Source organism: Fusarium musae, chromosome 4 (assembly GCF_019915245.1).
Source record: "Fusarium musae strain F31 chromosome 4, whole genome shotgun sequence".
NCBI lineage: Eukaryota > Fungi > Ascomycota > Sordariomycetes > Hypocreales > Nectriaceae > Fusarium > Fusarium musae.
Window position 1 is genome coordinate 4,329,564 of NC_058390.1, and position 26,819 is coordinate 4,356,382.

The 26,819-nt window shown below is 48.5% G+C and overlaps 10 protein-coding genes across 10 annotated transcripts; 5 read left to right on the top strand and 5 right to left on the bottom strand.

Annotated features, from left to right (window-relative positions):
• Positions 1 to 468: 468 nt before the first annotated feature.
• On the top strand, positions 469 to 1,601 carry J7337_006289 (uncharacterized protein; the record flags this gene model as incomplete). The annotated part of the gene is made up of 2 exons (XM_044823953.1): positions 469 to 813; positions 864 to 1,601. 2 exons carry the CDS (start codon positions 469 to 471, stop codon positions 1,599 to 1,601), a joined length of 1,083 nt encoding a protein of 360 aa, XP_044682444.1.
• Positions 1,602 to 2,236: 635 nt separating this feature from the next.
• J7337_006290 (uncharacterized protein) lies at positions 2,237 to 5,585 on the bottom strand (the record flags this gene model as incomplete). Its single annotated transcript, XM_044823954.1, has 5 exons — positions 2,237 to 2,784; positions 2,962 to 4,672; positions 4,733 to 4,918; positions 4,998 to 5,501; positions 5,559 to 5,585. The coding sequence occupies 5 exons, from the start codon at positions 5,583 to 5,585 to the stop codon at positions 2,237 to 2,239; spliced, it is 2,976 nt and encodes a 991-aa protein (XP_044682445.1).
• A 4,285-nt stretch (positions 5,586 to 9,870) lies between these two features.
• J7337_006291 (uncharacterized protein) lies at positions 9,871 to 10,557 on the bottom strand (the record flags this gene model as incomplete). Its single annotated transcript, XM_044823955.1, has 1 exon — positions 9,871 to 10,557. The coding sequence occupies one exon, from the start codon at positions 10,555 to 10,557 to the stop codon at positions 9,871 to 9,873; it is 687 nt and encodes a 228-aa protein (XP_044682446.1).
• Positions 10,558 to 10,937: 380 nt separating this feature from the next.
• On the bottom strand, positions 10,938 to 12,908 carry J7337_006292 (uncharacterized protein; the record flags this gene model as incomplete). Its single annotated transcript, XM_044823956.1, has 1 exon — positions 10,938 to 12,908. One exon carries the CDS (start codon positions 12,906 to 12,908, stop codon positions 10,938 to 10,940), a length of 1,971 nt encoding a protein of 656 aa, XP_044682447.1.
• A 579-nt stretch (positions 12,909 to 13,487) lies between these two features.
• Positions 13,488 to 13,882, top strand: J7337_006293 (uncharacterized protein; the record flags this gene model as incomplete). Its single annotated transcript, XM_044823957.1, has 2 exons — positions 13,488 to 13,655; positions 13,709 to 13,882. The coding sequence occupies 2 exons, from the start codon at positions 13,488 to 13,490 to the stop codon at positions 13,880 to 13,882; spliced, it is 342 nt and encodes a 113-aa protein (XP_044682448.1).
• A 345-nt stretch (positions 13,883 to 14,227) lies between these two features.
• On the bottom strand, positions 14,228 to 15,364 carry J7337_006294 (uncharacterized protein; the record flags this gene model as incomplete). The annotated part of the gene is made up of 1 exon (XM_044823958.1): positions 14,228 to 15,364. One exon carries the CDS (start codon positions 15,362 to 15,364, stop codon positions 14,228 to 14,230), a length of 1,137 nt encoding a protein of 378 aa, XP_044682449.1.
• Positions 15,365 to 17,491: 2,127 nt separating this feature from the next.
• On the bottom strand, positions 17,492 to 20,467 carry J7337_006295 (uncharacterized protein; the record flags this gene model as incomplete). The annotated part of the gene is made up of 1 exon (XM_044823959.1): positions 17,492 to 20,467. The coding sequence occupies one exon, from the start codon at positions 20,465 to 20,467 to the stop codon at positions 17,492 to 17,494; it is 2,976 nt and encodes a 991-aa protein (XP_044682450.1).
• Positions 20,468 to 21,328: 861 nt separating this feature from the next.
• On the top strand, positions 21,329 to 23,148 carry J7337_006296 (uncharacterized protein; the record flags this gene model as incomplete). The annotated part of the gene is made up of 4 exons (XM_044823960.1): positions 21,329 to 21,488; positions 21,542 to 22,220; positions 22,276 to 22,361; positions 22,421 to 23,148. The coding sequence occupies 4 exons, from the start codon at positions 21,329 to 21,331 to the stop codon at positions 23,146 to 23,148; spliced, it is 1,653 nt and encodes a 550-aa protein (XP_044682451.1).
• Positions 23,149 to 23,550: 402 nt separating this feature from the next.
• Positions 23,551 to 25,857, top strand: J7337_006297 (uncharacterized protein; the record flags this gene model as incomplete). Its single annotated transcript, XM_044823961.1, has 2 exons — positions 23,551 to 24,937; positions 25,064 to 25,857. 2 exons carry the CDS (start codon positions 23,551 to 23,553, stop codon positions 25,855 to 25,857), a joined length of 2,181 nt encoding a protein of 726 aa, XP_044682452.1.
• A 365-nt stretch (positions 25,858 to 26,222) lies between these two features.
• J7337_006298 (putative secondary metabolism biosynthetic enzyme) lies at positions 26,223 to 26,720 on the top strand (the record flags this gene model as incomplete). The annotated part of the gene is made up of 2 exons (XM_044823962.1): positions 26,223 to 26,246; positions 26,298 to 26,720. 2 exons carry the CDS (start codon positions 26,223 to 26,225, stop codon positions 26,718 to 26,720), a joined length of 447 nt encoding a protein of 148 aa, XP_044682453.1.
• Positions 26,721 to 26,819: the final 99 nt, after the last annotated feature.

Sequence of the window (26,819 nt, forward strand, 5' to 3'; positions counted from 1 at the left end):
AGAGCCGTAGACTTATACCAGTTCTCTCTATAAAGATCCCAAACGTATACATATGTCGTTGTCTTGGCGAACCCCAATAAAAAACTTGCGACGTATATCCGAGCGCATCCAAATACTCATACTATACGAATGCGATGATCTCAATATCAATGAACAGATCTACACAGAATCCAGTGAGCATGGCATTTTACTAAAGCAGCGACACCAGTTAGCCATAGGCTTCCATTTTCGATTTCAGCCATCTGAGGCTCACAGACTAAGGACATACAGCTTACTAGAGTAACAGGCCACGTGAAAATCCAAGCAGGCGGTTAGAAGTCAACTTACAACCAACATCCAAAAATGGGGGCTGGGGTATTAGGCAGCCATAACCCCGCCTGTCATACACGACCAACTCGTCCACTTTCTATACTCTTCCTCAATCTATCTTTAATCTTCTCTTGAACTGTACTCTCTCATTACTTCACCATGGACCCAGAAGAACTAAACATTCTAACCGAGACGCTGAAAGAAAAAGCGGCGGCCCAACATAGGCTACGTGTCCCATTTCGAGATATCCAGTCAGAGCGCCATCGTCATGTTCTAGATAGCGCAATCAAAAATGCCTTGGCTACTGAACTTGCGCAATTCACGTATGCTCAAATCATGGATGGGCTACCCACGGGAGATGTGTGTTTTGACCGCCGTTTCCCTCATGTCTTTGGCGAACATCCTATCGACTCATGCCACGATGAACTATGTCCCGGGGCTATTGAAAAGGCTCAAAAGTATTATCAACAGTGGAACTCTGAAATTCTCACTTTTGATCCAATGGTAAGTCATACCTTTCATGTTCTTTGTCGTATTACTGCTCACTCTTCTAGACCATTGAAAAATATCAGCATGCCGAGGTTGGGTCTAGAGCTTTCAAGACACGTCTAGTGGAGCTAGTAGCAGTAGCTCTTCATGAGATCGCCGTTCTGTTATTTCAGCTTGACTTCCAATTACACAAGGGAGGAAAGGCAGACATTGACTACGTTACCAACTGGAGGATACCAGCCTCTGAGCTTGAAAGCCTTGTTGATGTCCCGCCACGGCCGACCCTCTTTAGTCACCACGCCTATCTCGATGCAGACATCTACCCGAATGGCGTTGCTGACATAGTTGGGTATTGGGCTGAGGATCGTGTCCTCGGAGGTGTAGCAATCTTTGACCGTCGGGCAGAAACTTCATCAGAGACGCCATTGCCCAACATCTACTTTCATTCTTGTCGCCGTAAGCAGACCTATCGCGTGTACCAGCTTCGCGATGATCAACAAGAGGCGCTTTTTGAATTCCTACTTGCGGAAACAGACTGTCCTCCTCCAGAGCCCAACCCGCTCCCTATTTTGAGTGATGCACAGAACCGCGTTCGTGTGGACCCGGAATACGCCCTCACGCATCATGAGATCTTTCGGGATATATGGGAGAGGAAGCCAATCACAATTGAGCAGCGGAGACTCATAGACAGACAGGCAAAGTCGGATCTTGACTATCCTGAAGCCCTCGAGGAGGTTATCCGGACCAATGAGGAGCTTGGGTTTTCTATTCCAAAATTCAGAGAACGATCACCATCATTATGATATCCGATGTAGCTAAGTATATAGTACTGTTGATTCTGTGACTTTGTGGAGTCTAGGTTGCTTCAAACAGCCATAAATCGAAATTCAGAAGTTATTATCTTGATAAAGGTCTTAGATATACCTATACCTCGTTGTTTTCAATATGCTTTAACGTACCTATCTTGCTGTCTCTATGCTGGCCGCTTAGACTTTGCTTCCCTTAGAGATTCCCTAATGGCTGCAAGTCTCGCCTGCGACCGCGGAATCATGTCAAAGTCAAAGTGTTCCGGTGGGGTACTGAACCCTTTAGTGTAGTCATAGAGCGGTAATGGCAGCTCCATCCCGTTCACGTTCCTCTTCCCGACGATGCTGCCAGGCCAGGCAATTCGAGCCGTCAGGATATGCAGGGACCGCTCGGCAATGTTTTGGCCTGGGCAGATACGCCGTCCGAATCCAAAACAGCTATAGTTCTGCAGGTTGGGAACTTGGATAGCGGTTCTTTGTAGGTAGTTGGGAACTGTGGGTCCAGCCATCTGTCTGGCCTGAAGTTGTTTGGGCCAGGGTACAATGTCGGGTCTCCGTCGATTGCCCTGCATGAAAATCAGATTAGTGCTCTTACTTGCTTCAAGGAAGCAGAGTTGCGTCTTGATAGAGACTCACCATTGGTTAGGATGGAATATAGTCCCCTTCTTAAAGATAAACCCCTCGTACTCGTCGTCCTTGGTCAGCTGGTGAGGAAACCCACCTGCTGTGACAGGGCGCCACCGCAGCACCTCCTTAACAACTGCACGCGCCGTCGGGAGGTTCGGTATGTCCTCGAACTCGGGCATGCGGTCACCCACCTGCTCATCGAGCTCATCCTGCATCTTCTTTTGCCACTCGGGAAAATGGCACATGGTGAGACAGTACGACATCATGGCCACCGCCGTGGTTCCGCTTCCAGCCTCAAACAAGGTGCCGATCACGTAGGCCCCCTCATCATCCGAAAGCTGATAGCTGTCCCTGTTCTCCAGGAACGTTCGTGTGAAAGACTGAGTGTCATAGCCCTTCTCCAATGCGCGCCGCACATCAGACTGAAGCTCTCTGAATAGGCTGAGTTCCTCCTCATGTAGTCTTCGCCCCTCCTTCTTAGAGGGGGCCCGCGCTTCTGGTAAGTTGGCAAGGAATGGCATCGAATCCACGGGGACCACAGTGAAAACAGCCCCTCATTGTTAATGTCGGGCTACTGTACAGAAACTAGATCATATGGAATAAAAGATTAAAAGTAGATCTGTATATTATGTTTAAGAGTACAAGCTCTGCTATGTAGCAGAGTGACTAGACTCCAGAATTAAAGTATCTATAAAAGACGCCATCGTCGTGATATTGGTATCCGCGTGACCAAAACTATGCAGCCACCGAGACTCGACTGAAACCTCTGTTGTTCCCCTCCCTGACGGCTGTAGTTCAATGCTTTGTATTACTGGCACTTCATTCTTCTTGTTATGTCGCTGATGTACCTTCGGCGGCTCAGTCACCGTGTCGTGACTCCACGATAGTTCCAAGTTATCCTTCGACTCGGACTTCTTCTGTTCGACTTGAACGGTGACCTCTTGGAATACAACGATACCGCCGTTTAAGAATGATTGTTGATGGGAGGTGTAATGACGCTCTGGGGGGTAGACGTCCACTGTGTCTGTCGATGGGAGGCGCTCGTTGTGGGCTTCGCTGCTTTCAGCGGGACATAGGTTTATCGTTGATGATGAGCGTGTAGAGTCTTTTGATGAGGCTCTTAGTCTCATTATCGGAACGCGGGGCTTTTTGGCTTTTGAGTTGATCGATCCTTCGGAACGTTTTAGTCGGCGGAGGGTCGACAGAGGTCCAGAAGTGAGCTCGTTGTTAGCCCGACTTGCGGGCATTGTTGATGGATCAAAGTCCTGGTGTAGAACACGTACAAACTCTTGTCGTGACTGCTCCAAGACTTGTCGCATGCCAAAGAAATTGAGAGGGACCCATTGGCAGTTGGGACCGGATGATATGACGGGGTGGGATATCTTGAGTCTCAATGCCATGATGACCGTCTCCTCTGCGTCGCCCCCGTCGATTCCATAGGGCAGCCGTAATATCGTAGGACTGAGTACAGCATCGTGAAATAAAGGTTCCTGTGCCAATTCATGTAATGAGAGAATGGCATTGGACAGATAGTGTGCAAACAATTCCTCGTCGGGAAGTCTTGAAGACGCTCCCGAGGTTCTTAGCCTTTGGATGACTTCGGGAACCTGAAACCCACTAAGCCCTTGTACCATTCGCACTTGCGCCTCATCGATGGTGCTTAGTGGCAGAGGTGTCAAGGGGAGTAAATCTCGAGCATGCTTTTGCACGAGGACGTGATGATTATTAAGCCCCCGATCCTGAATGGCGAATAGACCAAGGTGAACTCCGGGCTTGATACGATTTTGCTGGGATATAAAAGCCTCCATGTCGCGTAGCTTGTGTTCGAACTCGCTGGACTGGATCTGCATCTGCAAATAGTTCCTCGCATCGTTGCATACTTGAACAGGGTCGACGAAGCGGTATCCAGCTGTTTCAAGTCTCTTCACCTCATCATCTGATGTGAGACGACGGACCAAAAACATGAGCGCTCCGCGACCGTCGATTTCGTTCTCAAGCTCAATCCCAACACCCTTCTCGAGGTGGCTCTCTCCCGTCGTCGTAGATCCCTTGCGTAGTATCTCGCTCGTATCGGAACTGTGATTGTCGCGATGCTTCTCTAGTGCTTGGAGGTATGCAGGGTTTGCAACCGATCGTTTGGGTATGATTTCGTCCCATAGAATACCCATCGTGGTGATGGATTCGTCGAGTTGATCGCTGAGTTTGGAGGCGGCGACGCAGAATAATTCGCGGAAGATGACTGAATATCCATTGATGAGCTCTCCATCGTCGTCGATTAGTTGAATTCCCTTTGTCGGATCTTTATGTTGGCTTTTGTGCGGTAGCTGTCGGAGATGTTGCTTCATGCCGTTTATTAATCCCGAGATTCCAGTCCAGTTCCGCGAAGCCTGAAACATCCAGTGGAACTGCGGATGGGCAGTGTTGAATTTGTCGTCGGTGTTCTATGAAACGATGAAAGTCAGTAGCTGAGATGATATCTTGAAGACGCATAATCGTCTCACCTCTCCAATGAAGAAATCTGTAACAACGGTGTTTGGGAAGACTCCGTTGCTGTCGACGAGAAGACATCCGTCTTTGTTAAAAACAATAGCCGCTAGCTCAATCTGTTGAGCCCGAAGGGCTGCGCCTCTTAGAGTGCGGGCTCGTAGAATAGCCGATCCAGCAATGATGATGCAGGCACTGAAAGACTGTCAGAGGTCAGTAAGTCGGCCCGGCTTTGAGGTGGCATGTGGTGTTGCGCCGATGAACGAGGCGCCTGGGACCTACTAAGCAAATAACTGCAACCGCGGTCGCAGTGCGGTCTCCTCGCTCCAGTTTCCTCAAGTGAAGCAGCCTGTACTGAGTACCGACAGAGGCGCACCAGTGCATACTCGATACCGCTCCAGCAAGGATGATAGCAGAAATAGTTCGCTTCCACCAACTACTCGCCGAAAGCGACTGGAAGATAAAGAACATGGCCAGCGCAACAGTACTCGCAGCGACGGCAATGATGGCAGCACCTACGATATATGCCGGTTCGTAGATACACTGATAGTTCTTGATTGAAGCGTTGGCTAAGTAGTGCATACCGCAGATGGCACAGCCGCAAAGAATACCCGCCGTTATCACTCTCCACCAGGCGATTCGATTCGAGATGCCTATGGCGTAGAATGCGCCGAGGAGGACAAGAACAGGCATGCAGAAGGAGAGTACTGTCATGCCACTCGAGTATACAATCTGCATCTCTGCCTCGCCCTCAGCAAGCGTGAGTGCGATATTGCCAATAAAGTGCTACACCACAAGCAATATTAATTAATAGTGTGTACGACGAGATAAACTGAAACTTACCATGCACCAAATGGCTATACCGCCCATGGTGATTGCGGATGAACATAGTATCAGACTAATGCATCTGTATTAGCAAACCCTCTTGGCATTGTTTATCGCTTGGCGAGGTATCCATCGTAGGTAACATACTGATTCGAAATTCCGTTAAACCATGATCGTCGATTGATCAATTCGAGCGTCGAAGCAGCCCCCACCAAACTGATCAGGTAGCTGAGCGCGAGATAACCCGCATTGTAGGCCTTTGGTACAATATGGCCCTGATATTGCTCGAGAAGGCCCTCGACAGCCATTTTTCGCTTATCGCAACAGCGCAACAAGAGTTGTGAAAGGTTAACGAGACAAGAAGAAGGGATGCATGGCAGACTTTTTGCGGAATTAAGGGACGGGAGCCAGGGAATACAGATCGACAGATCTTAATACTCGAAGCGTCGAGGCACAAGGGGGGTCGCATCGGGCGTTTCATAAACGGACGCGTTAGTCCCCCAAGGGGATTTAAACTTTGCACAGAGTCATGGGCTAGCATGGGCTTGCAGATAGCATGAAAGCATAATCAGGAGGGGAGGCCCATACATTCCGGAGAGGCGAACCAATGCTTGAGGAGGGGGGCTTGAAACCCGGCATTTGGGCGTTTGCTTCCTATTGCTTGGTGGTATGGGGTAGTGCTGACGGGGACAAGGATCTACTCGGGGTACTCATCCCGTCAAAAGTTACTTGACGGGCTTGGTTCATCCCACTCTGAAAGTGATATAATTTCAACCCTTGCTCAAACCGTGAAGCGCACGGGCAGGCGCTGGAAAAAGCAACGACGGGACCCAATGTTAGCCTCACTTGTTGATTACGGATAGTGCTGACTAGGTCCGGGAGCAGGCGCACTAAGATATAGCGTTCTTATCTCTGCGATCAGATGAACAGAATGTAGATACTGGGGAAGCGCCTGGATAAAACATGTCGTGTGTGAACAACTGTAGAAACAGCCTCTGTAACACTAGATCACATCAAACCACGAGGGCCAGATCTTCAATGCATGCCGTCAGTTCCGTCCGGGCCTTTGGGACAGGCTTAGCGCGGCAGAAGAGATGATGTACCTATATCACCTCCAGGGGTCTTGGCCTATAGACCGGGTCGAGAACGGCTTTAGGAAAACTCGGATTTAGCAGCGCGGGTTTGTTGAGATAACAGCAGAAAACTCTATCTCTCATGGCGGAGGGTGCATTCACCAAAGCTAATACTCTGTGGCTAATGTCAGGAGATGAACGGATTTGTATAGGGCTTAGGTTAAAGATTGGTTGTAGATCTGGCGGCCGCCATTGTAAAAGGCATTCCTACCGCATCCAGAACACACAGACCTTTAGCCCAGACAGCCACTGAAGCCACTGAAGCCACTGACAGCCCTGCACCTAGCTAGCCTGGCGCGCTATGAGTTTAGTGCACTCGGGGAACAGGCGGGGATCAGCCCGGGGGCCATTCCAGCGCGCCCAGATCTTTGAGTTGAGGCGGCGCACTAAAACGGCCACTGGTCGGTCGAATTGTGTCACGCTGCAGGGTGATTAATGCGATCCTGATTCATGGGCGTACATAGAGTCAAGAGAGCGTTCTAATACATAAAACTTAGGAATGAGACTCTTTAGTTCAGAATCTTGCGATTAGTTCGTCGAACAGCGCATTATTCTTGTTAGCTCAATAGCGATCGAAACTTGAGCAATGCCTTGTGTTCTACGGAGTATTGTTGCTAAGATATATTACGAGTTAATGGGTGATCTTATCTATTTCTTTCCTTGTACCCCGATGCTAGTGCTAATTGGGGTTCCATCTGATTGTTAAGCCAATAGCTTCTAGCCCATGACATGCCCGTCCCCCAAAACTCACCTCAAGCCGCCGCGCACTGTGACTTTGCTTATCCTATGTTTATGTGAAGTCGTTTCGAAATTTCGGCTAGAAGCTCGAGTGGTATATGTAAGTATTCCGTGTATCTGGTTACTGCTTTGCGGCATCTGTGCAGAGTCCGCGCGTGCCGGAACGGAGAGCCGGAGCCGGAGAGACGGCGCACAGACAGCGGACTGCGGCGGGTGGGGATGCAAACCTGAGCCTTGGGTTCGTATATGGCGATATCCCAGATCCCGCCTTGCTCTGCTTCACGGATTGCGGTAAAAGAATCTAGCTCGATTGTCGCTACATATAGTAAAACCCACGAGCACAATATGAACAAGCCGAGGTTACGCTGTCCTGTGTAAAAATTTAGAGAGGTATTGCTATTCCGATTTCCGAAGAACAGCATAAGCCAACGTCGGCGGCCAAACTGCCGAGTTGTCTTAGACAGAACCTTAGTTTTTGCTACATATTTCCATTTGCTATTACCAGTGTCAGAAGCCACTGTATCATCCTCGAAACTATTACAAGGCTGCTTGCCAGTTGTAACTTAAGGACTGTTCTCTGTTGTCGAGGAGCAAACACTGCTCAACCTTGTGAGCAGACTTGGTGCTCTTGTGCCTAGCTGGGAGAATATAGAGTAGAACCTTTGTCGTGGTCTTACGATCTGCGGTAAGGTTAGGGTTTTAAAAAAGGCTTCAGCCTCCAGGCCACAAAGGTAAAGGACACCAATAAACACGTGCGGGCAAAATACTCGTCGCCCTCATAATCGCGTGGTCTTACGATCAAAAGTGAAGAAATCACTTTAGTTTCAACGCAGAACATAGTGAATTCTGTGGCTTGGATTCGTAATTCTGAGCTCCTTATATATCCTGAAAATAATAGAAATGCGATAGGAAAGACATATGCGAGTGGCTTGAAGACAATTCTCAATGGTCAGAGGAGAATCTCTCAATATTAGCAAGAATTGTGCTGTTTCGTCGAACTCTAGGGTATCTAGCCAAGTCGAGGTGGTGGGGGCTATAAATAGCATGAGGCGCTGTCGCGTGGCTCTGCATTGGCAGGCAAATGCAAGACTGAAGATCAGGCAGACTTTGCATAACTCTCGCTGCACAGCCAATAGAAATTCTCAGAAACTGTTAACGCACTACGATTATGTGGGCCTTATGCGCTTAGTCAGTTGCTGCCTTAGCCTAATCAGGCCAGCCTAGCGATGCATAAAATCGTTGTGCATGGTAGTGCTTACGCTACTGCCTCAAAGGATTCCCATCGGTGACAGATTCATTGCCTAAAAGATGCCGATCAATCGATTTGCCCTCTGTTTGAGAATACCGAGCGGATGTGGTGGAAGATGACACGCATGCCATAGCCATTGTTCCTCCGAGATGATACATATCATCAAGGCTGTGCATCTCCAAGTCTGCCTGAGGCTCTTGGTATAAGTATTCGATTCTCCCACTAATGCTGTGCTAATATGCTGCATCTCATCGCTACACATTACAATTATACATCTGAACACACAATTACATACTACGCAACATGACAGCCATCAACTCAGCGGCAGTCTTCCATCCCACCAGGGACTTCCTCCTCTTCTCAGCAGCCGTCGGTCTTCCCCTCAACTTCGTCCGCTTCTGCATCATGGTCAGACCCGTCGCCTTCTTCACATTCATCCTCCTCATCTTCTCTGCCATCTTCGGCTTCACCATGAAACGCCTCCACCGCCAAGGCGCACACCTCAAAGCGACTTTCGCTACGCCTATCACCGACCCATTAAACTGTCTCATTGCTGATGTTTTGATGGGTATCCTATCGCTATTGACGCTCAGCTTCACCTGGACGCACAACAGATGGCAGGATACTGGAGAAACTTTTCTAGTGGCTTATTCTTCGACACCATTGATGTTCAACATGTTTCTTCATTTTTATCTGGCGCTGCTTGTTCTGTTCAGGACAAGTCAGATGAAGGATATTGTCAAGGAGCTCGTGGGGGATTTTGTGTCGAGCTCGCCTCAACCTTGCCCGCATTGCCATGGTCGACCAGAATTTCACGATGACCATGACGAGGAGCAGGCGTTGGTAACGCCTCCTGCTGGGGATCATGAGGATGCGCATGAAGGCGGGGCTGGTCCTTCAACCGTCTGGAGCCGATAGACACCGCGTCCCTCACGATGCCAACTTCTTTCCTTAAGTTTACTCTCTACTATCTCCAGTTTTATCTTGCGTGGACAATCTCTTACTTTAGCGGGCGAGGATGGCCTGGAGACTGGATCAGTCGTGTCATGGCTTTTACATAGCCTCATAGGAATATACCAACAGTCGTTAGTCTATTTGATCGCTCTCCTTCAATGGAACCACAACTATTGACATTCTCGTAATTTGTCTCTGCTACTCAATACTAGACACTCCAAGTCACAATACCACGTATTTTGTTCTTGCTCTATGACTACTTTGAAGGCAGTTGTGCAGCAGTCGTAACCCATCCATAGATCGACCAATTCTTCTCCTCGTTCCTCCATTCCTTCACCCAAGTATACCCAGCCTTTTCCAAGACACGCTTACTTGCCCCATTCTCTTTGATCGTCTCCGCAGCGCATCTTTCCGTAATAATACCATTCACGCTGGCCACTATCTCCTCCTCACTCAACGTGGTCCTATCCACAGCAATCGAATACTCCGCTCGAGGAAGTTCCCACCATATCTTCATGAACGCAACAAGAAACTCAGTCGCGTAGCCCTTCCCCCAAGCCTCCTTGCGAAACGCATATCCAATCGCCGGCCAGCCCAGTTCACACTCTCGTCTGTAAGTGCCACCAGCTCCGATGACTTCGCCAGTTTCAACGAGACTGATCACGTAATAGAGGTTGGTCTCGTCGTGTGGCGGTAATCTTTGTGCAGCCCACTTCTGGGTTTCCTCGACATTCTGGTCTGGCGCACCTTGTGATGTCCACATCATGACCTCTTTTTGGGCGCGCATGGGGAACAAGTCTTTTGCAGCATCTTCATAGAATGGCCTGAGAAGAAGACGCTCTGTTATTACAGTTGGCCGTTCCTCCAACGGTGGGTATGGTAGTTTCGTAAGGGTGGTTTTGATCTGGATGAAATCTGGGTTCTCTGGTTGGTTGACTGTCATCTTGACAAGACTTCGCGACTGAAGCACACCGAACAGTGCTAAGAGTCTAAAGAACAGTGGGCAAGATGAGAGATAAATTAGATGGCAAAGCCTCAATGGACACGCAGTGCCTTGTGTGCTTTTATCTTTGAAGCGTCAGAAGGTCGGGGTCAAGTGACTACAATCGTTGTTGGTTATTTTCTTGCTGAGATTGACTCATTACCTATTTCGCGCACGAAGACTCACAGCACTTGAGTTAGCCGAAATCGGCGCCGTGGCCAAGGGCCTAGCTAGACCAAAGGTGGCAGGTTTGACAGCCACTAGCGCTTCGTGATCCACTGCATAATCACAAGAGAGATACATTGGCACGAGAGTGATATCCAGGGTGAGCTAAATAATACTCAGGTAAGCCAGAAAGTCTGTTTCTCCTTTCCAGTGGCTTCACCATCCATAAAACCATCACAGTATGCCTCACCGATATGCACGAACTTACCAAGCTCGCTCAACCGTTCAATAGGACGCAGTACAAAAGGAATTCGTCCACCGCAAAAGACAGCAACGACATCCCCAGATTTGCCCTCCATAGGACCCATGCCTAGATATCCCATTTCTGTGAGGAACGGTCGCTTACCCTGCATCTTCCTCATACTCTCACGATAGTTATGCTTTGTGTCTGCGCCACGATGTTCCTCCTCCCATTGCAGGAGTTTCTCTGAAACATCTTCTCCTGCCGCTGCTAGTTTAGTCATTTCGTCAAACAACTTCAGCTCTTGGAGGAATTGCTTATGAAACGCTGCTATCTCCGGTTTCGCTCTCTGTTGATCCCCTTCCCATGTCCAGTAGATGTCTCCAATAGGCAAACGCCATCGTGCCTCTTCTTTTCGCTGTTGAGTTACTTCGCCGTGGATTATGCTAGTCTTCCCCATAGATTTCTGCCATAGATCATCTATTTGAGCCATATAGCCAAGAAATCTCTCATAATCCCAGCTCATGTCCATCCAGCCATCACCTTGGGCAACCTCCTCAATCATATCAACAGTATGGCCTCTAAGTCCCAGGATATCCTGGTTGCGATTTGGGTCTTTTACAACCTCAACAACACTATCGTGACCGGACGCAGCAAATAGATGCTTATCAATGCGCTCGTTGATGGTGTAGAACGAACGGCTTAGATTAGATCGCCAGTCGGGAACCCACGACGGTAGAAGTGAAAGCTCCTCAAGCTTAGGGAATTGAGAGTAGCACAGAAGGTCCGCACGACCACTCTTCTCAATCAACGTGCGTGCAGTCTTCGTCAGGATAAGCTCGGTGCTTCCCTCATAGTCCGGCTTTATACCAAGCTTCTCTGCGTCCGCAGCCAGGCCAAGAAGGGCAAAGATACGGTCACGATGCACGGTAGCATTCGTCTCAAGCTCAACGAATAGTCTGCGCAACAACATGTACAGCTCGTCGTCTTTATGCTTCTGGTGACGTGAACGACAGCCAAACAACCGAGCTGTTGGTTCAGAAGACACTTCGGAAAGTCGCTCCAGAGGCATATCAGGCGGCTGAAGCTGCTCGTAGTCGCCTTGGGGCATGTTGCCTATCGCGGTTTGAAGCAGCAGCACCGCGAATTTGACAAAGTCCACGGGTATCGTCTTGGAACCGCACACGAAGATGGTTTCAGGACACAGACAAAACTCCTGAATGATCCAGACTCGTGAAAAGTATGGTCTCTTGAACCACTTTTTCAGCACTGATTCCTTTAGCAAAGGAGCAAATGCCTCAACAGTACTGGCCAACAAGCTTTGGAAGCGCATAGCAGTCTCATCAGAAGGGTCTTTGCTTCTAGCCAATGCTGATATGAGGTAGTAACTCTGCGGGTTCATGTAGCTCTCCATTCCAAACTCTTGAGACTTCTGGCCAATGTCTTGCCATGCTTCCATCAATTTGTCTGAGCCGTCTTGGGCTGGACCAAGCCATACTAGCACTTGTGTCGCAGATGAGTAAATTCTCCCCATCATCGAGACCTGCTGGCCTTTTTCTCTATTGTCTGCCTGGTTGATGCAGATCTGGTCGATCCATAGTGTTATCACCTCATCGGGCTTTCGGAAATGTTGTAGTGCCGTCTCTAGCGACTCCGTGATAGGTATAAAAGCTGCCTCATCGTCACTCGAGTTCGATATCTGAATTGATTGAGTTTTATTGCCTAAGCCCCAAACATATGAGAGAGCGATGTAGGGTGATGGGCTTCCAATGGAGCTTGTGTATAGACGGCCGATCAGACGGCTATCGACCAAACCTCGAGAGGGTAAAAGATCTAGCAGCCGGATCTCGGTTGACGCCGTCCGTAGCTCCACCGAGTCATAGTCAAAGGCTTGGAATTGGTCCATGATGAGCTCGATTGAGTTTGATATCATCAAGGTCAGCGCGGATGTTGAGGCGGGGTACTGACCTCACAGAACAGCAAAACGTCAATAGCGCCAACGCCACGCTGACAAGCTGAGATAGCGTAACTTGCCATGCAGCCAATTGATATCGCGATCAAGTTACACGTCTCGTAAAGCGCCGCATAACAATGATTCTCTTGCCGTCGTCATTTTGTTGAGCTATCGCGCTTCTTCTTGGGTAGGTTTGATAGGATAGCAGTATGACGCTAAATCTTGAAAGGCCTTGCGATCGCCGGTGAGATTGCAGCTGAAGTTGAGACATACCTCGACTAGCTTACATAGTCGCGACTATCCTGTTGATCTGATAATCGATCTGGAATCAATCGTTGTTTTCAACAGAAAGGAGTCTAGTTAGTTACATTAGCTACAGGATTATCATCTTGACATACGTCAGCGAAAGACACGGCAAAGACACAACTCTTGTATATAAATTCTCACTCCTCGCTCTTCATTCTCCAACCCATCTCACTCATCAACTCATATTTCAAGACCTTCATTAACATTATCACCAATCAAATCACAATGTCCGATCCCGCCAGCCAACTCCGCATCCAAGATAGCAAGCAGAGGCTCAAGCAGGCATACGACACCGCCGTCAGCACCAAAGAAAGTGCCGAGTCCGATTTCAAGGAAGCGGAGGACGCTGGCTTCACTGACGGTCAAGACTTCAAGCAATGGTCTCTTCAGAACGTAAGTCTCTACAAACTTTCTTCAAATGGGGCGTGTCACTGACAAAAAGACAGGCGCCTGTGTGGAGCGTAGCCCTAAATGATTACCAAGGAGCAAAGGCTGCGTACAGCGCGGCACTTCAACATGGCGACAAGGAAGCTTCCCAGGCTTGGGAGAAGAAGTATAGAGAGGCAGTGTTAGGAGATAACCCTGCAAAACCCGACTACGATGTTCTCGTCGAGCCTTGAATCTTAGTATAGACACGTTAATGTCATGCTGCTATTCCTGATAGCAAGTAGCCCGCTTATCTCTCAAGTAATAGATTTTCAAATGGCCAAGTGAAGTTGTTATACTTGCATAATACATGCACATGAAGATGAACTGGATATCTCCTAACAATCGAATATCTGTCTTATATCCATATGTTAAGGTTTCTGGAGGCTTCAGCTAGCTGCATTTTAGCAGAAACATTCGCCTGAAAGATTCCATCTAGGCTAGCTTCCATATCTGAATGTTAGCCACTAGAGGTGGCATCATAATTTCCACAATACGCCGGGTATCCCAACGTAGACATTGTAACTAGCTTTATCTGTTCAAGACTCATGCCTAGAAAATCGTGCAGATATTTCCCCTTTGAGATCTTCATCTATACTCAGGTTCATCTTTTTCGCAAGGTTCAGCCATCGCTTTTCATCTCCAGGTCTATTCTGCCACGTAGAAAGATTCCTCTGCCAAAGAAGCTCCAGAAATATCACACGCAGTGGCTTAGAGTAATCGACCTTGAAAGAATCTTTCACTGCCTCATAGTCAAACGAAATATCTAAAAGCGCATGAACAAAATCCTGTTCTCTCGAGCACTGAAAGTCGCTGCCGAGGCATATCCACAGCCACCGCCGCAAGTCGTTGAGTCCAGGACTGGAATCACTGGGTCGCAAAAAACGGGCTAGCCTCTGCTGGTACGCAGGATTCTTCGCAAAGTCCTTGTCCCCATTAAACGGGCTCTTCCAGTCAAACAAAGCTCCCATCGAATCGTCAAAGTTGTCACCGGTGATGGATTTGGCGCCACACCATACGACGAAGCTCTGTGCAAGGTATAACTCCTGGACGATCCAGATTCGCCGCCAGTAGCTTCGATGACAGAGCGAAGACAGGGCCTTCGCCTCACGTGAGAGTTTGATGTCGGATTGACTGCCGCCTGTAAGCTTAAGCCTTTGGCCGCGAACCCAATTGATGATCAATGACAACGCGATATATTTTTCTTTTCGAAAAAACGGTAGGCTTGCTCGTAGAGACTTAGCATTAGATAGCAAGTCCATTGCAAGGTCGCTATCATCGTTTGCTGGACCGAGCCATGCGATCACACCGATTGCGCCACTAAAGGTATTACCCATCATGGCGACTTGCTCGCTTTTCTCGTCAACATCCGACTGATTGATGCATATCGCATCGACCCTGAGTATCTGATCTTCCATTGGCTTTCTTATGCTTCTAAGCGCATCAAAGAGATTCCTGCGAATCTGAACCTTGCGATCATGGACTGTAATGTCGGGGTCATCTTTGCTTTCCGCTCCCCATTCATATGACAGGGCATGGTATTCTGCTTCATCACGGTAGACAGGAACGAGGGTGCATACGACCTCATCGTCATCTACCCCAAGCTGGAGGATGAGTATGCGGATCTGTGTAGAATCGATCTTGTAATAGTCGATTGCAAGAGCCCTCTCAGTCATTGTTGCCGGTTCTCAGAGTCTTTGGGGAGTCTTTTTATCCTGTGAGAGATCTTGACTATTCAAAGTGAGGAGTGAAATCCCAATGAGGCTAAATTGATACCTGAAAATGCATTGGGCCCCAACAATGCTGCAAGTATCAGCTGATCTTGGCATGCTGACCAGGGATACCTCAGCTGAAGTCGGGCAAACCTGTATGGACCCAACACTTGGTAAATACCTATAATAAGCCTGTAGTACCGGTTCAGGACATCTGAACTACCCAATAAACCGTACCGAGTTTTGCACAACCTCTGCCAGCACCCATGGCGAGGCGCTTTGCTGCTCCCAGAGCCCGCTCAAATCAGCTCACCGCCAGAGATGACGGCAGCTGGCTATGTGCTGATGGCCCATATCTTGGCTGCGTAAAGCCCTTATGTGCCCTTTATCCTGCATTACGGGTCCCTGATGATCGCAATCGTGCCTTTCCTTTTCAAGCAAGAGCAGCCCGCGTTGCAATCGTGACCATGAAATCAGATGGCTCGATACCATGTGTTACCAAGTATAACGTCCCTGGAAACACGGCAGCTTTAAAAGATCGTCTCTCGGCAGTCCCATCGCGTATCCAATGCCACCCAGACTGTAAAGTGGAAAGCGTGATTTACTTGGTTGAAGGGTTAAATCCTGAGATTGTGTCTATTTTCGGTTACAAGTTGGACATAGACCCGATGCTCTTTGCGAGCCACGAGAGAAGCTCCAACTATCAAACTCTGCCTAACGGGGCGGGCTTGGGACCACGCCTCCCGTCTCTCGTCAATAGAGACACAACCTGGCGCATAACATATTACGATATTAGAATACCACCGCCATAAGACATATTTACGTCTTACACCGTGGGATGCGCTTTGAGCGGAAGGGTGCACAGACACAGAGAATCAACGACAAATGGGAGCAACCCTTTATCCTCACCCGAAAATGTTCTGTTTGGAGGAAGCCGGGCTCTGAAGATGATATTGATAGTAGTAAGTATGCCTTACCTCAGATATGAGCCAGTAGCTTACCAGTAACAGCACTGATCCTATGCGATCCGCCATTCTCGAAAGCTCACATTTGGACCCAGAGTGCAACCCATGATTGGTGGGAGATCGAAGAGAAGAATGTTTCGACAATGCCGCACCACGGGGGCTACGCCGATGTTATACCGCGCCTCAATTCGTTCAGAACCTGGAACGGCCCAGGACCGGAAAGACAGAGTCTGTACGGGGACCTCTTGTATTATTTGACTAAGCGTCCCCATGAGATACAGTGCGAAAGGGAACCGCCTATCGATATCGAGAAAATCGCGATTAGGATCATAACATCGCATTACTTGCTGCTTCTGGACTATTTTGAAGGTATCATATTTGATCTAGAATTTCCATTATCTCGCAAGAAGAATTTCAGCACGCAGGAAACCCTCAATATGGAAGAGCAGTGGAGCACCATCCAACTCATCCGGACCAGTCTCAGTCGCTATATTCAAAATGTTTCAGGAACTATGGTTCAACTGCGAATTCCATTCGAAGACCTTGGAAGCACGGATTCTGCAGCAAACTTACTAGCGTCCGAAGATCAGTATGACTTTCAGTACATCTATATGCAACTACGAGTCCTCAAAACACGAGCAGACCTTCTAAATGAGTCACTCACAGGCTTGACAGGCATTCTAGGAAATAAAAGATCAATCAGGGAAGCCAAAACAGTCAAGACCCTCACGCTTGTGGCGCTGGTCTTTATTCCTTTAAGCTTTACGTCAGCATTGTTCAGCATGTCCGATGAGTTCCTCCCAGGAAGAGAGAGGTTTTGGGTGTTCTGGGTGGTTTCTTTACCTCTTGTCATTGCCGTTCTTGTCCTTGCCACTATTCTTGACTTTGGATATGATGATAACGGCACGTGGAGGCCAACTATGTATCTTTCAATAGAGAAATGCTAAAGTGAGTAGTTCCGGGCCGCAGTATTACTTTATGAATTGAAGGATTTCATTTTCTGTGATAAAGTCTTCATTATATACAACTCCGTAGCTTATGTACTAAATGACACTAAATCTTGGAATGATGCGATGCACGATTCTTGGGATATGCTGTTCTGGTATATAGACAATTGCACCTCTAATTAAGCATATTCCTTGATCACACTCACAGGCTCCACATACTCCCCAAGAGGCTTATAAACAACATCGTCATAACCAAATGCCTTCGGCCCTCCAATCTCAATACCAGAAGGTGTTCTCGTCCACTGCGGTGAGCACGTAATGCCCAAAACAGTTACTCTATACCCATACTTGAACTCTGGAACACCTAATGCTTTACCAGATCCATTGTCTAGCACAGCAATAAGATCAGGAACAGAGGCGATGATCTTGGTTTCAGAACCGTCGGCGGTAGTGTGCTCAGCAAGAATGTTCTCGTTCTTGAATGGGATGCGCAGTGTTCCTCCTGAGACTACAGGTGTCATCCGCTCGGATTCTCCATCCTCTTGGTCATTGAATGCTTCAATACGCAGAGTGCCGTGCGAGTGTCCCTTGTATAGTCTCCTCTCGACTTCAACAATTTTGCCACGGAATAGCACCCTCGCTGACTTCAAACCACCAGCCTCTTGGATGATCGACTCTGCGACTGTTGATAGCTGGTTACTGTAGACACTCCGGGCAATGCATCTGCCTATCCTCCAAGCGAGAGAACAGGTATTCAGCACGCCATATTTCCGCACATACTCAGTAGTCGTAGGTTTAGCGGCCATGCCGACTCTGCTTCCCATTTCGGAACATGATGCTCTCAATGCTCGATCAACAATCTCATCATCTGGTGCTCTAGTCATGATGATACTCTTTCCGTCGCCTGAATCAATGGCACAAGGAACAAGTTCCAGTGGTTTATGTACCGCGAGTGTAGTCTGCCAGTATGTAGGATATGCCCGGCCCATCCAGTCGCCGTCAATCACAGGCGCATTGAAGAATCGTGAGGAACCGACGAGCATTGGCTCCATGCCATTGGCACCACCAATTTCTAATCCCATGACAGCGTCAATGCTCTTATGGCCGAGATATTCCATCAACACATTGAATGCTTCGACTGTCTCGGTTGACTGTAGTCGCTCTACTGACACGGCAGGAGATCCCATGTGTCCGCCCCAGTAGATAAGGGCGTCATCTTTTAGGAAAGACTGGTCGATGATGCGAATAGTGTGGCCTTGGCGTATTATATCCCGCAGTTGGATGAAGCTGGGAGCTGGAGTGCCACCACCTGCGCAGCCGAGTACGTAGCACCCGTCAGCCAGCCAAGCCAGATCTGTCTCACTGAGTATCCATTCAGGAACGCCCTTATCGTTGACCTTGATGGTCGGAGCGTATGTAAAAGGATCCACGGGAACATCCTCTGTAGTCTTGACAGCTCGATTCTTTTGCCCCTCAGGTTCATCACCAACTTCGTCATCATCATCTACAGCCTCGAGCTCCAACTCAGATACATAGCCCTTGAAGTCGACGTCTCCCACTGCTTTAACAATGGTTCGAACTTGATGAGACACGTATTGTAACGGGATACTCTCTACATTCGCCATGGTTATACTTTCGGGGATAGCACCAGCTAGAATAGCTCGTTCAACGGCCATCGTCTTCGCACGCTCAACAGCCTGTGACTCTGTCTGGTGTGCTGTGCTTTGAACAATATCAACATCTCCACTGACGCGAGATATAGCAGCACCAATGGCATTTGCAACATCGTGGAAGGGCGGGAGGATGACCTTTGAAGCACCTGAGATATCCTCTGGTGCAAGCACAGCACCTCCTCCGACCAGAAGAACTGGAAGAGGATCAGCTGAAGTCTTTATGACATCGACAGCTCCATCAAGTAGTGTCTTGATGCAGTCTTTTGCAGACTCGACAAACTCAGTTTTCAGTCCAGCGAGTCTGCTCTTATCACCCATATCTGCTCTTCCCAATGCGACAGCGATATCAGATGCCGTGCAGGTGTTGCCACCAAACACAAGAGCTTCTTCTACAAGGTAGTGGCCAACCGACTCAGGGCCGACCTTGACTTTTCCATCAACAGTGCGCACAAGTGAACCCCCGCCAAGTCCAACGGAGTGCAGATGAGGCATTGAATAATTCACCCTCACTCCGGCAACTGTGACGTAGGCAGAGGCTTGTCTTGGAAGCCCGCTTGGTAGAATCACACCAATATCAGCTGTAGTTCCGCCGATATCCACGACGATGGCCGAAGAGTTGCCTCCAGCGTCGATCCCAGCCAAGTATGCAGCTCCCCTCATCGAGTTGGTCGCTCCAGATGCAAAAGTCCTAATCGGTATCCTAGCTGCTGCTGCAGCATCAAGAGTAGTCCCGTCGTTCTGAGTGATGAATAGTGGACATGTCAGGTTGAGCTTCTTCTTGGCCTGATTGAACCTCTTCATTGTCTTTCGAGCATATTGGAGAATGGCGGCATTAAGAATACTGGCGTTTTCCCGCTCAAGAAAGCCAATATTGGCGACCTCATGAGAGCAAACGACATCAATTCCTGGAATTTCTCTTAGGATGATGTCTCTGACGCGGCTCTCTTGCTTGAATACCTCATCAATCGGGGAAAAGACGCCAGCGATTACAACTGCTTTGAGATTCTCTGCCTTGAGCTTTTCACACTCAGCAATCACTTGAGCTTCTTTAATGGGCGCTTCTTGAGACCCATCAATATGCAGGCCTCCATCGATGATGCCGCAATGTCCCTTGATGATAGCCGCCAGATCGGGCGGAAAGTCCGAGAATGGAGGCACTTCTCGGAGAAACGAACGCGACAGTCTCAAGACGCCGACTTTTTGAAGTCGCCGGGCATCTCTCTCAACGACTGCATTGATAAAGTGTGTTGTGCCGACGGTGATGCTCGCTATCCGCTGTGGAACTATGTTGCCAGACTCAATGACAGCTCTAACAGCAGTTTCAATTCCAGCGGTCGCATCTGGTGTAGTTGGGGTTTTCTTGAAAGCGATGACTCCGCGTTGAGAGTCGCCTTGGGCAGCGAGGGCGACGTCTATGGCGACGGCGTCGGTGTTGGTGCCGCCGACGTCGACTCCTATGCGTATAGTTTTATTTAGGGTCATGATGGGCAAAGGTTGGAGCTCTAAATCCGGAATCTGTACAGTACTCTCACCAGAACAAATTATAGAGTGAGAATATCCAACACGTTTCTCATATAACAGAGTCTTTCACATCATTGCTACCATAGAGAGTGGAGCCCACGTTTAGCTTCCATCAACTGCAAGGTTACATTCGTCTGCGGGGTTTCTACTAGAACACCTCATATCTCCAAGATAACGTTGCGGAGTTGAATGAACTCCTCTGTAACTTTCTTGATTCCTCAAATGGTGCAATTGACCCGAGCAAGTGGTTCCCCTATCTTCGGTCAACTTTGGTCGGGATGAAACAATCCGAGAGTGTTGATCACTGTCGATTGACAGGCTAAATGCCGCGGCTTCTCAAAATCAGGAATGCCGACACGGCAATTGGTATCGGGCTCTATATTATCTCTCTATCTATAACTTATCTTGGTCTGTCCATACTTTACCAACAAATCGGATAATTTCTTTTCTCATTGAATTACCCGTTCGTCTATAAGGCCATTTGTGATACGACAGTTTGGTTCCGGAATCCGGGCTCCGGGTTCTCATCTGCCGGGCCGGATATGAGTTCTTCTTCTGGAATGGAGTTACACGAGACTCAATTTAAGTAGGACGAGATAGTTCCAAATCATTATCGTCGGTTATGAACCCCTCTTTTCGGGCTTCGCACAATGTAACCCAACCAGACGGTAGTGGCAATGATTGCTTGCTTATCATCAAGACATCCAAAGTGATAAGAGACCTAATAAAATGAATGAAAACCCACAGAGCGCATTGTGATCGGAAGGGTTCAACTGAATAGGCCCAAGCTCCAATATCGAAGTAAAGGACTATCCTGTCAGTATGTCACTCAAAGCCATCTTGACCTGGATGAGACTGCCCAGCGCAGACAGAGCCGTCTCCAATGTCTGGATCAATGACGACATTCGTCCGCTGGAGCCCGGGCGGCGAACATGGAATACCATGACATTTATATCTTTCTGGTTAGTTAACCAGGTCGCCAGTAAGAAACTATGAACAATCTGTATGTATACACGCCAAATCTGACACATTTAGTATCCAACTGGCAGCTGGGCGCTTCTCTCGTCGCCACCGGTCTTAGCGTCTGGCAAGTCATTATAGCTACGTTGATCGGCAAAGTCATCATCAGCCTGGTCGCTATCTTCAACGGTTACACCGGCGCTGAATGGCATATTGGGTTTCCTGTTGTTTCTAGATATATCTGGGGTCCGTACGGATCTTTCATCGCCATCGTCCAGAGAATCATCCTCAGTCTGGTCTGGTTCTCTGTCCAGTCGTGGACAGGCGGTCTCTGCATCTCTGTCATCTTATCTGCCTTGTTCCCCAGCTTCCAGAGACTTGGAAATGTATTCCCTGCATCGTCCCATCTCGATACGAAGCAATTCGTTGGCTGGATTCTCTTCAATGTCTCCATGATTCCAGTTCTGTGGATCCACCCTCACAAGATCAAGAGAGTTCTCCTTATTTTCAACGTCATTGCGTCGGTCACGCTCGTTTCTATCATGATTTGGTCCCTGGTCGAAGCTCAAGGCGGTGGTCCTCTGCTTTCTGAGAGTGCAACGAAGATGAGCTCTCATGACCTGGGCTGGGCTATTACGTCGGGCGTGACAACTGTCATTGGCGGCATAGCAGTGGGACTGACTAATGCAAATGATTACACCCGATTTGCTCAAAAGCCTGGTGATCAGGTGTTTGGGCAGTGGTTTTCCATCATGTAAGTTGTCATCAATGTTTGGAATTTGCAAGCACAGCAACTTATACATCCGCAGCTTTTTCGGCACTCTGTTTCCTCTCTTTGGTTGCCTCGCAGCATCGGCCACTCAGGGTATCTGGGGTGAAGCCATCTGGAATCCTCGTAAGTTCAAACCTCCACCTCTCCCTCCTTTAGTCTATCATCACTAACCATTTGTCAAGCCTTGATCTGCCAACAGTGGCTCGACAGAGACTACTCATCTGGTTCAAGAGCGGCTGCATTCTTTGCGGGCTTAGGCCTTGTCATGTGCCAGATTGCGATTAACGTGGTTGATAACGCATATAGTGCTGGTATGGATCTCGCCGGTCTCATCAGCTCCTACATCAACATCAGACGAGGTGCTTTTATTGCTCTTGCCTTGAGCGTTGCCATGTGCCCGTGGGAGCTTCTCTCTTCAGCCAGCGTCTTCATTTCTGTCCTGTCTGCGTACAGTGTCTTTCTTGGGCCGATCATTGGCATTCAAGTCTGTGATTACTGGCTGATCCGTTCCCGCCGCATCAAACTCTCCGATCTCTACAATCCTGGTCCTGCCAGCATTTATTGGTTCAGTTGTGGCTTCAATCCCAGAAGCTTCATTGCTTGGTTCCTTGGCTTTGCTACTCAATTGCCTGGATTTGCTGCCGCCGTGACACCTGATAAAATCAAGGTTGACGAGGCTTGGCATGAATTATTTTATCTTGCATTCCCTCTCGGATTTGCAATCTCATTTACAGTCCATTACGCTATCAATCGTGTGTTCCCGCCCGCTGGCTTAGGGCTCGTTGACGACATGGACTACTTCGGATCCTTTACTGAGTCTGAAGCCCTCAAGTTGGGTATGGGCATAGGATCGGAGGGAAGTGAGAAAGACGCTGTGATTCAAGGCGTGTCTGTTCAAACCAAGAGTTAAGTATGCGTATACGTCTTTGTAATGATTAAAGCCTGGGGGCAAAAGCTGATCTTACATATGAGACTTTGTATTGAAAGAATTGATCCGCTTCTGCTTATCCTTGTATCCCCTCTTTGGCAGCCGCTGTGATGCCAAGCCGTAAGCATGGTATGATTTATTATGGATTAAGGGGCTTTAGTACCGATAATACAGTGAGATATATATTTAAATCACACTCTACAATCCCACACCGCCACTTTGCTTGTAATTTTCGCTTCGCTTATTCTACCACTCAGGTACTGTCTGTCTATTGTTGTATAATGCTTATATATCAAAGCACTTTGACACTTCACCTATTATATCAACCTAGCCTTGTATCTGCTCAATAATACAGACCACAAAAAGAATAGACGACAACTAACAATGTCGGACTACGATTCATTTGACCGCAACATGCGAGTTTCTGTTCAGCGCAACAGAGAAATCAACGACGTTCGCTACTGCAATCTCATGCTTCCTCGCAGCGGCCCAGACTCTCCGGGGCCTCATTCCGATGTGAAGGGACTAATGTCATGGCCGCGTATCTGCGGCGTCTTGACCGACGAAGAGATTGCTCACACGATGGAGACAGACTCATCATGGACGTCTAAGCCGCGCGGCTGTCGACTGCGCATTACCTTCACAGATGAGAACTCTGATAATGACTCTGATGATCTTTTGGACGAGGAGGATAAGAGGGGAGATTGGGAATCGCGGGAAGTTCCTGGCAAAAACAGGAAGAGAGCTGATCTGACCTCGGTCGACCCAATCGTGTGCCTGGATGCGAATGGTGTTGGTACCTCATATATGCTGAGCTTGGGGCTGCTGATCAAGACGCCATCTCCCAGCCGGGTGACGCAGGTGGTGCTGGAAGAGAATACACAGAGGACCCTTGTGCAGGTGCCACCAGTGTGGACGAACGACAGCTTTATCACACTCGCCAAAGTGTTCAGTATCATTGCTATCGCACTAGAGCGTATAGAGTTCCTTGGCATCCACTCGGAGATGGGAGAAGCGCTAAAAAAAGCAAGGTTAGAGATTCAGGAAGAACTCTTGAGAAGTCTGGAGGCTGAAAAGAACGATACCAATAAACTGCAGATTGCAGCACCCGTGCTGCCGTTTCTGCCACTTGATCAACTTTGCGGTGGCAGTAAACCTCTGAGCTTGGATAGTTTACCAGGGCTCGTCTCAAGGGTTGTGCCTTATTATGCCGTGGCACCAAGGGTGAAGGTCCATAAAGGCTCATGCGGATGTCTGCTACCCGGGGGACTGGCAGAAGCAGACAAGGGCGCTGGTATCTCTGAGGACAAAACTACTCCAAGGAGATTTTATGACGCCTTGCTCGGTAGCGAGGCCGATCTCAAAGACAAGATAGTGGCAAGACCGGTGGATGAACCCGTGGAGAGCTACATAGCACTCTCATACCCTTGGAACTCGTACAATTCACAAGATCTGGAAAGGATCATTGGAATAGTCCATGAGGTATTGAAGTGCCGCTACTTCTGGGTCGATCGATGGTGCATAGACCAAGACAGCTACGAGGACAAAGAAACCGAGGTGCCCAAGATGAAGGACTACTACTCTAGCGCTGAGTACACTCTGATCCTTCCTGGCATGACATTCCCACTTGGACTTGCACAGCTGAAGACCGAAGGCCCCAAAGTTCGAGTATACACTCCCGAGCTAGTTCAGCAGGTCAAGCAGACATGGGAGACCTGCGAGTGGAGAAAGCGCTGCTGGACGTTGCAGGAAGCCATCATGAGCAAGCATTGTACCTTCTGGACAGGTCAAGAATCAGCCCCCCTGATCGACTGTTCACAGCTCGTGGGAATTTTATGCAGTTCGCCGTTTGGTGACAGCTACATAAACACCCTCCCTCACCTCTCAATGGAGGTAGGCCATGTCGACAAGAAAACCTTGGTGGCCATGGCAGCGACGATAGCAGACCCAACAGAGGAATCTGTATATCAGAGAGCAATAGTCAGATGCTCCAGTCATGGCACCATACCAGAAGCGAATGCCTGCAAGCGCCCTTTGGCAGTGCTGCTGGACAAGGTGCGTGGGCGAGAAGCGACTCTAGAGCTGGATGAATACTACAGCCTCTTCTCCATGGCATCAGATGAGCTTCCCGCTGTAGATTACAGAATCGACATTGTTCAGCTCGTGGAGAGAATCTTGGGTACTGGCGCTCTAGGAGCCAATATCCTTTTGACAAGTACTAGGCGAGACAGTGTCGTCAATAGGAGTTGGGTGCCTAGTATTTGCGCCAAGCGACAGTATTCAATGATGGGAGATGGTATAAACGCGGCGCATACACACATCTCTGATGGTGTAATGGTCGTTGCTGCATTTTCGGTTAGGATGAAGAGTGCAGATGATGACAGCAGCGACTACTTTGCTGAGGGCACCAAGATTTACATGGTGTATTCCTACCCAGCAGACAAGCCCTTTGATGTTGACATGGACTTTACTATACGGCGCAGACTGAAGAAAGCGAGCCACTATCTCTTCATACAGCCGGTACAGTGGGATTTCTCAGTGTTCACCAGTGGTTTAATACTATTGGCCACTGAGGAAAAGAAACCAGGAGAACACCGCGTGATGGATGCTACAATCATGGATAACATGACACAGCATACATTTCTGCAAAACCGCCATTTTGGAGATGGCAAACCATTTCGTCTTGTCTAACGCTAGTTGAAGACTATGTATAGGTTGAAAAAAGAACCTTGAGTTTCAAATAGAAGCTGTCAAGCAATGATTCAACTACTGCTTTATCAATATGGCTGCTGTATAGATGTTATACATGGTTCTAGGACCCTTGGTGTAGCCCCTTGGCAAAATAAACACAACAGCAATTACGTGACTCAATACCGCTAGTCAGTTACCTCGCGCTGCCAAACCAACGAGCCTCCTGACCACTAGACACTAACTAACTACTCTGTAGCCTGTAGGTAGGCAAGCCTAAAAAGAAACATCCATACCTTACAGTAGGCAGATAAATATTCTTGCTATAGATCTGCCTATCCCAAGAAACAATAACATTATCCACTCCGATGGATTCAATTCGAGGCAAAGCCGTAAGTATCATCCTGATCGATTGAAACCAATCTGACTCACTAATCTTTCAGATTGCTGTCACTGGCGCTGGAAGCGGCATCGGGCGTTCAACCGCGATACAGTTGCACAAGCAGGGCGCCAGACTCTCGTTGGCAGATCTGGACCCAGTCAGCCTCGCCAACACTGTCAAGATTCTCGAAAATGAAGGGACAACCAATGATGTCTTGTCGCTGGTGGTAGACGTATGCGATGACATTCAAGTCGGCGACTGGATTGTCAAAACAGTGCAGAGATTCGGTCGATTAGACGGTGCGGCCAATATCGCTGGTGTTTTTAAGCCAATATCTATATTCGACTCCACGGTTCATGATTGGGACATCATGATGAACGTGAACGCAAAGGAAGTGTTCAATTGTTTACAAGCACAGATAGCTGGTATAGACGCCACGGGAGGAAGCATTGTAAGATATCCTGCATTTGTCGTTAGAGCGTGAACCGTGGCAGTGTTTGAAGTCCGGTTGGGGTTGGCACTAACTTACGTCAGTGCGCTGGCACAGCGGGTGGGTGAGATGCATACCCGAGGGGTAGAGTGC